At 40.0% G+C, this 11,565-nt stretch overlaps 1 protein-coding gene across 5 annotated transcripts in view; it reads right to left on the reverse strand.

Annotated features, from left to right (window-relative positions):
* Nucleotides 1–11,565, reverse strand: part of mgaa (MAX dimerization protein MGA a) — a 30,182-nt gene that overhangs the window by 17,555 nt on the left and 1,062 nt on the right. For 3 of the 5 annotated variants that reach the window (XM_023952041.2, XM_078941130.1, XM_023952039.2), the window contains exons 1-2: nucleotides 6,464–7,274; nucleotides 753–1,902 (exon numbers count right to left, since the gene is read on the reverse strand). In XM_023952041.2, coding sequence (XP_023807809.1) covers nucleotides 753–1,843 — 1,091 coding nt within the window. In that variant the 5' untranslated portion in view covers nucleotides 1,844–1,902; nucleotides 6,464–7,274. Of the gene's footprint in view, nucleotides 1–752; nucleotides 1,903–6,321; nucleotides 7,275–11,565 lie in introns of those variants that run through there. The other 2 variants (XM_023952040.2, XM_078941129.1) reach the window with 2 other exon arrangements.

An 11,565-nucleotide genomic window follows, 5' to 3' on the forward strand; every position in this document is an offset into this window, starting at 1 on the left:
TGTCAAAAGACATTTTGTTTTTGTTGCTTAAAATAAAAAGTAGTAGCAAGTAAAAGAAAAGAGGGTTTCTCTGTTAAAAGGCATGGATTCTCATTTATAGTTTTAATTGCCTAAATCTAGATTGTTTTCATTAAGATACAAAAATTGGTTAGTTGAATTTGATGTTTTTTTGATTTGTGGACCATGTATTGAAACGCGTATCAAACTGTGTGAGAGGGAAAGATACACAACCTGAGGACCAAGGCATCAACAATCTGGTTGTAATCTTGGAAAGAGACACCTTCTGGGTGAGTGTTACAGATATCAATATTTATCGCAGTACTTTTTTCATAATGTATTCTACCGTTCACAGTGATGTGTTTACATGACATAATGTCCATTAAATGTTGTTGTGACAAGTTGCTTTAGTGGGCAGTAACTGTACAATTATTAAAAATATCTTAGCAGTATTATTTTACACTGTTCATCACTAAGGAATATTACTGTAAAATTCTGCTAGTATCACTCTCACCTTAAACTTTGTTATTGTGGCAATGTGCTACTATCCTTTGTACCTGTTTCAGGTTTGTGTAAGAAATATTCAAAGCAACATTTGCAGGTTTTTAGGTTGATGTGGAAACTAACAAACTGTAAAGACCTTTCATATCCTGGCAGACTTTACTCAATAAAGCTAGATGCAGATGAACTACCCTCTAAATCTGACATTGAGTAAAAGGAAACAAAGCTGTTCCCTGTTACAGTACAGGTCTTACCGTGGACTTTCTCCTGTGACCTTGGCACCTGACTGATCCCTGTGTGTAGTAGCGTTTCTCTGGATGGCTGGTGGGTCTATGGGCTTTGGGTTAACAGTCTTTGGGCATCTGGGCTTGTGGTTTGCTAGCAGTGACTTCAAGCTTTTCTTCATAGGATGCTGCTCAGTTATTGCATTCCCCCTTTCTGTGTTCAAGACTTTGCTAGAGTTACTTTTTACTTTCAGGCTCCACGAAACAGACCCTTCTTCTTTCAGGCCTTTAGCAAATGGGTTGTAGTTGACTTTCAACTGAGCAAGCTGTGGGTTTTGGTAAGCAGTAACAGCCATGAACTCAGTCTGGGGGAAAGTGAAGGTGAGAACATTGGGACCATTTAAACGAATGTCTTCAGGAGCCTTGTCAGTCTGGACCACATGAAGGCGTGGTAAGTAACGGTGCATTGGATGCAGGATGATGTTCTCCTCCTGGTCTGAAATGCTGTTAGTGAGCTTTAGTCTGTAAAAGGACACTGGACTCCGCATCCAGTGCTCGCCTGTAGCAAGAGACTCAGGATGAACAAATGGTTTACTTTTAATATGACGCTCTGCTTTTCTACAGACTTGCCAGCTGTTGCCGTTCCACTTGTGCTGACTGCCATCTAAAGGATAAATGTCCATTAAAAGACAGTAGTTCTTCAATGGCTGCAATCCAGTGATGCGGAACCGGCAGTACGGAAACATCCTGTTGCCTTGTTTGGTGAGAATCATCTCTGTACCACAGCTGAAAAAGTCTTTCCACATGCTGTTGTTGTCCAGTGTCACCCTAACCCTTTTGCAGGTGCTGTCAGCTGACAGGTGTCCTGCGTGAGTGTTCAAACTTGAGGGGTGCTTTTGTCCGTCCATCTCTACAATGGACTCCTTGGACACATTCCTGTAATGTGCATCCCAAAGCTCTGGTTCCTCACTGGATGCAAAAGTGCTTTGATCTGTCCATTGTTTGGTTCTCTTCACTGGTCTGAGAGGTGCAGCAGGATGATCAGCTGCAGGTTCTGCAGCCAGGGCAGTTGCGTCTCCTTTCAGAAACACCATCCCTTTCTGAATCTTAGAAGAGGCCATGAAAAGATCTCTGAAGAATTCCACTTGTCATACATCTGCACAGGAGTCAAGACCGCATCCTGAAAAAGAAGAAAGGTCAAGTTAATTTCCTCCTCGTTTGATCATTTAGCTGCATTTAGTTCATGTAATTCCAAGGAGGCAAAGTCTGTGATAACTGGCACAAAAATCTGGTGGGTGAGGGGAACAAACTAAATCCTTTCAAACCCAAAATGAATCAAACACACTTCCTTTTGGCTGAGATTGGATTCAGGTAGGTTGTTGGAACTGGTACTGACCCATCTTCAAACCCATGTTACTCTGAATGACAGTTTTTCTCCATTGTTTTGGCTCATTTCTTGAAACAGAAATTACATTCTCGAAACAACATGGACAAACCTCCAAACCACTAGGCAATTGTTCACAACACAATGGAATTTCTCATTAATTTTATCAAATTGCAAATGTCTTAGTACATGTCTCAATGTCTCAGTACATCTTTGCAAATGATTAAGTACAGGTAGGCTACATTTAGCACAATTTCCAAGTGAATAGATCTTGTTGATCTAAACTGATTTTTGATTCTCTGTCTAATGGTTGTTCGCTCCAAAATGAGTCAGCATCATTTCATTGTGTAAGTCATCACATGCACAATAGTCTGTTCAATCCTCAAAATTAGTCAAGAACATAATACCATGAATACGATATATGAATCCCTTGGAACATTTAATACATTTATTATTATTTTGATTTGATCCCTGAAAATGAGTGAGGTCTCATAGGGCATCACCTACCACTATATGTTATTGTATGGAAAGGTGGAAAGGTGGACATAAGGGATATTTCAATGGTCCTCTGCTATAGTGACAAAGTGACAAAACATCTACCGTAATCATTTTGACTTGCAGTGCCTACACAATACCAAAGGGAGGAAGTATTTCGGGGCCACTGACTGTTTAAATGAGAAGGAAATTTAGTTTTGACACATGAGTGAATTGTTTTGGGAGAGATATGAGCTTTTGCAGGTGAACCATGGCGTTGTGCCGAACCATCCACATTATTTTGGCAAAAGCAACAAGAGTGTTGAGAACGTCCGATCTGCTTCAAAAAATGAGCCAAAGCAATAGAGAAGGATCTTTGCCATTTTCGAGGCACTGACTTTTTACATGGAAAAGGAATTTAGTTTTGAAGCATGAGTGAACAGTTATGGGAGATATATTTGATTTTGCACGTGAGCTATAGTGTTGTGCTGAACAGTAAGACTGTTTTGCCAAATGATCTTAGAATTTTTAGAATGTAATTTCTGTTTCAAGAAATGACCCAAACCAACGGAGAAAAACTGTAATAAAGGGTGGGAAACTGGGAATAGTGTCTGAAGATGACAAGAAGTTGGACCACTATCAAAAAGGCAACAGTGAGAAATGCCACAGTAAACCAAAACCACTAAAGTGAAGGAGAGGCTGATCAAGATGTATTAAGTTCAACATGTGCAACTCTCCATCTGTCAATGTTCTAAAACCGCTCAATCTCTTTCAGGGTCACAGGTTGGCTGGAGCCTATCCCAGCTATTGTCACGCAAAGGCGGAGACAGTTAGCCAATCCATTGCAGGGCCAAAAAACAGACAACACTCACATTCTCACCTTCTCCTCACACCCATACATCCTAGAACCACAATTTAACCTTTGAAGCATGTTTTTAAATGCATATTTTTTCAGCCCCCTCAGGATTTTGCACCAATTCCTGTACATTTTTCACGAAACACCAACTTCTTCCATTCACCACAATGTTGCCAATCATTCTCATTTTATTTCAGTCTAACCAATCGTGCCCCCACTTCTTGTGATGGTGTTGCCGATACGGGTGATAAAGTCTTTTCATATCAACAAAAATAACAGGTAAAGAAGTTGTTTTTCTTTTTGCTGACCATATGGCCGCACATTGAAAAGCAGCTCAGCTAAAGCCAAAACGTGGTGCAATGAAAGCACTGGTTCTATAAAGCTCATAGTACAGTTGCTACATTTCATCACCATAATCACTGTTGTCTAAAACATTTTTACAACAAAAATATTATCAATATGTTTTATTTCTTAAGCAGGGTTTGTGTTACCACTGATTTTTCAATTCGATTTTAATCTATCTTTTTTGCCAAAGCAAATAATTTAAATGTTTGAAGGTTCTCATCCATGAGGGTTAGCATATCAAAAAAAGATTGAAATGGATTGAAGAGGATTGAAAAAGTCTCTTGGATATAAGAAAAAACGTCTTCAATGGTCCAGATGATCTTGATTTACATTTTTTTGTTGAGAAGGTACTCAAATGTCAAGAAGACATTTGCAGTGTTTCATTAAATATAGGCCTGGTTTTAAAAAAAATGAATAATTGGCATCCAGTTGGTAGATATTTAAAAATGCAATCCATATTCATCCATTCAATGACCAATATATTTCTAAGTAATTTCTTGCAGGGGGTTAATTTGTACGTCTAAATCAAATCGATTTACTAGTTTGGCAATGATACTCAGCCCAAAAGAAATGAAACTCATGATTAGACACATCATCAATTCCAAACTGTTCCATCCAGTTCATAATCCATAACACAAATCCAGAGTATTCATAATTATTGTTTATATTAGGATCTAAAATCTAAGGCTGGCTTTTCATCAGATCTTGAAGTGTACCGAGCCTCAGATGAATACTAAAACAAAGTAAATCTAAACAAGAACAGTAAACATCTATCTTAATAAGGAGGTTCCTTATTACAGCATAATAGTCGCTACTTGGGAAAAAGCACTGCTGGTTGTTGCTCTGCCTGTTGTACACATAATGTAGGGCTCTAGGCTAAATTCTTGCATTCGTTGCACCGGTGCCCCTGACTTTTTTTCTTACCTTCTCGATCACATTGCATTTTAACTCAGAAGTTTTACACTGTTAGACTTGAAAATTATCAACTACTAACTGGTAAACAAAGTCCTTTATTTAAAACACAATTCTCCAATAATGACAACATACATAATAAAATTGGTGTTTAAAGACCCACTACAATGACATTCGTGCTTTTGATGTCTTTAATATGTTCTTGGGGCATTTTTCTCATGACAGAGGATGTACAGTGGGGCAAAAAGTATTTAGTCAGTCACCAACTGTGCAAGTTCTCCTACAAAAAAATGAGAGGTCTGTAATTTTCATCATAGGTGTACCTCAACTATGAGACAAAATGGGAACAAAATTTTAGAAAATCACATTGTCTGATTTTTAAAGATTTTATTTGTAAATTTTGGTGGAAAATAAGTATTTGGTCAATAGCAAAAGTTCCACTCAATACTTTATTTAACCTATGTTTGAAATAACAGCAGTCAAACATTTTCTGTAAGTCTTCAAAAGGTTTTCACAAACTGTTGCTGGTTTTGGCCCATTACTCCATGCAGATCTCCTCTAAAGCAGTGATGGGGCTGATACTGAGCAACATGGACTTTAAACTCCCTTTAAAGTGAACATGCACAAACGAGATGCGCAGTGAGACCCTCTGCGGTACCTAGCTTTTCTACCTTAACTAAGACCCAAAGGACTTTACAGTCAGTCCCATTAGTGAATGGGACTGACTGTAAAGTGATTCACTAATGGGACTGACACACACAATCACACACCAACATATGCACATAATGGAGAAGGGTTTTGACAAATCTTGAGGTCATAAGATGTTTGAGCCACTTTGACAAAGATTGGATCCACTACAGCTCTTGTCCCAATAATTTGTATTGTTTTCTTAAGATGAAAGTATTGTAACATAAGTGTATTTTCTATCAATCAATATAGATTGCACTATATCAAGAGATCATGTGTGCTTTCCTTTCACCAAAAGATTGTGAATCAATTATGCCCTAAGCACACAAAGATGGAAAACAGCATTAGCAAACCTTGCTATGAACAGTATATTTGCTTTTGATTGACAATTCTTCCATGCTAACAAGTACAATATCTACCCTAATTGATGCTCATACATATGTTCCATTCAATAAACATTGTTGCCAATATAAACACGAGTCGCTAATTAAACAAGTCACCAACCAAAGACGGTTCTAAGAATACAGGGTTAGGGTTGAAAAACATTACGATATCACCTAGCCTTGTGTAGAAAGAAATGCAGTTACTTATTCGGCTGTCTTTTCATCAGTTTTGTCGGATCTCAGGTTATATCAAGTAATACCCTTTGAAAACGTGTAACAAACGAAGAGCTACCCCACTCACGTATGTTATCATCTAAGAAACCATTTATACCTACTAGCTCAACTAGAAGTCTTGGTGTAAATGTCAGATAACCATAGCACTGCCACCATTCACATCCTACACTGTGGTGTTTGATGTCAATGATATTTAAACTGTTGTCTTCTTGATGTGTGTGTGACCACTAACCAACAACCAACCTTCACCGGTTAGACACTGTGGTTAGTTAAAGCTGGTCAGGGTTTTGAAACCACTAGAATCCCATCTTAAAGTTGACCTACCAATGACAAAGTTGACTATGCTCTTTGATGTTTAACTAGCATTTAGCTAGCAGCAGGCCTGGCTGCAATCCATGGCATGGCTGCCCACCAACTAGCAATAATCTCATCATATCCTTCCGCCCCCGAACCTAAACACCGTTACCTTAAGCCTACTGGAGTCTGACACCGGTGATACTAAAATCCGTCCCAATTGTCGGGTTTTCCGTCGTGTAGCCGTCCTCAAATTGGTCTTTTTTTTTTAACCCAACAGCGAACACGCGCAGCTTATTCGTCACGTCCCCGCCCGCCGCGTCCTCTTCCTTCGGCACTGCGCAGACTCGGACGCCATCTTAACCACCTGGTCCGAGTGTGTTGCGTACGCCTCGGTCCAGGCGCTTGGGGGGGATCCACTTGGAGCAGGAGACAAGAATGCTACTCGGACCTTCGGACTGTCTCCTGAGTCGGATTCGTTTGAACGGGGACGGATAGACCCACTTCGTAGAGCCCCCACCCCGAACTGGGGGCACGAGAACGACCCATTGTTACACGGGAAGGGTTCGTGACCGGGGTTCGGTCGGCCTTAATCACGGTATCGTCGCGGGCCCAGTAACGTCCGCGTCGAAGCTCCGCCATGTTTCGGGCGCCGGACTGAGACGTGCCGAGCTCCGCCGCAATCATGGCGGCTCCTGACCACTGACATAACGAACCGAATCCGTTACACGGAGCGAACCTTTTTTTAACCAGGTCAGATAAGAGAGATGGTGGGAATTCTAGGCGACACAGAGAAATCAAGTCAGAACCGAACCGCTTTTGTCTCGGTGCTTGCATGCGGCAGGGACGAGAGACGGCAACAAAGTTCGGTAAGAACCGATAAGGCCGTTATCAAATCACGTACGGTTGGAGCGCGCATGCTCAGACTGTACAATAAGTTAAATGGGTTTGAATCCTAACGGTTACGCCTGCTCGTCTGTAGAGACTCTGTTCTTGAGATCTAAGCTACTATTCAATTCAATTCAATTCAATTTTATTTGTATAGCCCAAAATCACAACAACAGTCGTCTCGATGGGCTTCGAAGTAAAACATGAAATCAAAAGGATCACGAATACAAAGAGTTCAATAGAAAAATACTAAAATGAACTAACAAACTGACTAAGCTATACTGGCATCCCTGCCCTTAGACCCCCCTTCGCGGTAAGGAAAAACTCCCAAAAAAACCGGATTCCGGAAAAAACGAAGAAACCTCAGGGGTGCCCACATGAAGGAGGGATCCTCCCCCAGGACGGACAGGCGATTTACCAGAAATCATACTACAATACTACTACAATACTACTACAATACTAGCTGAGAAAGAAACAAAGCGGACTTGCCTGTTGATTGACAGGTACTTATTCCTTTTTCTCAGGAATTTAAAGGTTTACCTGAGATGGAAACACAATGTTTACAGCTGGTTTAATTTGCTTAAAAGTTGCAGGAAGAGGTCGTTTAGGGCTTTATGTTCTTTTGGAGTCCAGAACCGGTTAAATGGAAATCGTGTTTTTTTTTAAAGCATGTTCTTGTAGCATTTTTTTCCTCATAATAGAAGACATGTAAAATAATTGAAGATTAAAACTGCATTTCTGGATATTACTTTCAGTTGCACTGGACTCGGAGCAGATGAAAACAGATGTTTGAAAAAGCTCGGACTTGTGACCCAGCAACTGGCACAGGCGGGTCGAAGTCTGACTTTCTTTGCTCCAATTCTAAATCCTCCACTTACAGACAAATAGGTCCATATAAGTTTTCATTTCCTCCTCCGAGCTGCCATCTGTACGGCTGGATATTTCCAATATTTCTTGCCCCCCCCTTTTTCCTTTTTTTGCTACGCTAATGTTAGCTTGGGGTTGAGTGGCGCTTGTTGCTAGCAGGAGAGAGTGCAAACAAAGGCATGCTGGGAAATTAGCTCAGCTAACTTTTGCCGCAACGGTCACGACCACAACCCAAAAACGAATTTCTGAGCTACTGCGGATGTACAGAAAATGTGTCTTAAATTTTCGATTTTAGCAAAAAACTGCAAAATCATAGTTAAAAGACCGCTGGGAACAATTTTTTACAATAGAAAAAATATAGTTGGACTGGGAATTTAAAGGTTTTTCTTCAGTCTTGACCTGTGGTCTTAGGAATTGTGGTTCTGATTAGATAGCTGTATAAAAAAGAAAAAAAATAATCAATTTTCATTGGACCTAATAAGAATTAGGTGTTTCAGAAAAAAATACAATTCTGTTAAAGGATGTTAAACATGGCTTTTTTTCCCAGAGCTTATACATTTGATTTAAAATTCAGACATAGCTGTCAATTTTGGCTGCTGTTGGCAATTTTTACCAATCTGGATCTTTGAACTCATGGTCTTTTTTGTTGGTTTGGTCAAATCAAAAGAACACCAAGGGGGGAGGAAACGGTACAAAATTCAAGCTTTTTATAATTGTGCATTTCTTTCTACTTATCATGTTAAATGTTCATTATAATTGTTCATTATTTCATTAGATGTAACTTAATTATTGGAATACATGCATACAGTCCCATTTCTTGTATTTTACTGTGAACAAACAGAAAAAAGTTTCAAGAAAATTAGGAAGGAAAACTTCAGAGGAGTTTCTCTAGCCCTAGTGGGTGACAAGACGATCAAATAATCTGATTTCTTAGATAAGAAACCCAGGAAAAGAGCAAAAGGTCCAGAACCTGGTGTTTCGGGTTTCATCCATGCTCAGAACAATGAGAGGAAAAGAAGCTAAAATGAGCGTCTGTCAACTTCCACGTTGAATCTTACCCAATTGTTCATATCTAAATCAGAATAGTGAGTGAATGGAACAAAGAAAAAGCTTTCTACTGCTTTTGTGGAGGATGAAGATGTGTAGTTGTGTTCGGCTTTCATTTGGTCTGCAGAGTTTCATTAAATGATGAAGAATTAGCTTCTAGAAGGAAATGAATTTTTGTCCACCTCATAAATGGATCATTGGAATCGTTTTCGGCCAGCGATCAGAAGAAAACAACCTGTAGGGACTCAGTTTTAGTACAGCCCACCTACTTCCAACAGATGTTCTAAGCAAGCAACACCAAACTGTATGTTTCTCACATGATGGAACTCCTGATTGCAACACTTTGCGTTACCCTTTAAGTTCTGTTTGAAATAAGGCACACCAAATTATTTTATTTTTTAAGAGGATAATTTTGTTCAAGAAAGTCTGTAAATCTTCGACAGGCCATTTCAAATTAGAGTTCAAAAAAACACAGACGCAACTATTGGATTTGTGTAATCATGAATAAAAACAGTGTTGTTGCTCATTGATGGAGACGTTTGAATCTTGGCGTTCTTTAGGGCTGGACGATATGAGGAAAATATAACGATATAACTTGCGATTCAGTAACAAATAGCACAACAACCAAAAATATAATTTATAGTTGTATGTTTGTTACGACCCATTGTTTGTAGTCTGAGCCTTAAGGCCCGTACACACCGGGACGAATATTCGCTAAGCGTTATTCGCCTTCGTTTTTCGCCACGTCTTTTGTGTTCACACCCAGGCGATTTTCGCTGACGATGAGCCGAGCGAACATGCAATTTTATTCCCTGACATTAGATGGCGCTTAATGTAAAACAGAAATACTCCTGTACACAAGGTGGCGCTGCGCAACTTTACGCTTCTTAAAGTCGCTTTTCCCTCAGAAGAAGAGAGCAGGTATTTACGCGCTTGTCAGAATCATACAAAGAAAACATGAATATTTCAAGAACCAGTAGCTCCAACTGGTGCTTGGTTCGGGGATATTTTAGAATATCCGTCATTATTTCTTCGCAGCAGTGCAGACGCTACTTGGCGTCTATCTTCTTCGCTGGTATGTGTGCTCAGAAAGGCAGTTTTGTGTTTGAGCGCCCCCAAGTTGTGTTTTTCTGTAACCTCAGAAGCTCCAGACACGTGTGCAAAAGCGCCATTCTCATTGGTCGTATAGTTTTCGACGCGGCACGTCAAACCAAAAAAACAAACCCGAGGCGTTTTTTTAAAAAAGGTGACGCTTTGACGCGTGGCGTTTTTCCGCGTCGGTGTGCACACTCAAGTTGGTGCCCTTTGTTTAGTCACGAGGCGTTAAACGTTGGCGAATATCGCCGGCGAAATTCGTCCCGGTGTGTACGGACCTTAACGCAGACTCTGCAACAACCCAATTTTCCAAGCTGGGATCAATGAAGTATCTTTATCTTATCTTATATCAAGATAGTTGTATCATAGGTTATTTGTTTTCTCACAGACATGTTTACACTAGATTGATGATCTCAGATGTCACTAATTAGATTCTGGACAACATAAATTGAGACAGAGGTGGAATAAATGTGCTTATCAGTTCTTTTTCTCAGTTGGCTTTAGAAAAATAAAGTTTGAAGCTCTGTTGGGTCAGCCCTCCTGCAAATCTAGGAAATATACCCCTGAATATCCACAAACTTGGCCCTAAATTTTTTTTTTTAAAACAGCTGTTATCTAAAAAAGGCAGAATAAATGATTATTTTGAGACTATTTTCAGTCTTTTTATCATGACAGTAGAGAAATCGCCCCCTCGTGCAACCTGCCCCTAATGGCCATTTGAGGAACTGCAACATTTACCTATTTTGTTGTTGTTTGGATCAAACTGTAAATGGAAGGCGAGGCCTTTTCTGCTGATGCTTCTACAAATGTGACTAATGATAGATCTTAAAAACTGGTGATTTTTCAAGGAACATTTATATAGAAATATGAGCAGAACTTTGATTGGGACAATTCCAAATATGGACTTCCGAGCACCCCATAGAGAGTCTGTAACCCTTGTGCTATCTTAGATGACCCCCCCCCCCCCCCCCCCCCTTACATTGACGTGTTCTTTCTACCATGACAAAGGTGGATAAAGGTGGAAAGATTTCATGGACACCAGTGAAGATCACAAATCATTGAAGAAAAAAGGTTCAGAGCACTGTCTAGTGGGTCCAGATGACCCAACTCCCAATGTTAAAGTTCCTAGGATAGCACAAGGGTTACATGTGAGTTTCTGAAGAAACTGCACTCGTTCATGAGAGGAAGGTACGTCCGGATAAACAGCTGAAAGAAAAGGGGCTTCCTGACCAGAAAAAGAAAAGATCAGTCAAATTTGAACTTGTCTGAAAAAAGTGGGACTTTTACAGCTTCATCACGTCTGCTTTTGCCAACTGATGTGAGAAACTCCAAAGTGGGCGGAGCTCTGTGCAAGAGGCGGGGCCTCCGAGATCTGAC

This window comes from Oryzias latipes, chromosome 22, assembly GCF_053564925.1.
Source record: "Oryzias latipes strain Hd-rR chromosome 22, Olatipes_Hd-rR_3.1".
In the NCBI taxonomy this organism is placed as follows: Eukaryota; Metazoa; Chordata; class Actinopteri; order Beloniformes; family Adrianichthyidae; genus Oryzias; species Oryzias latipes.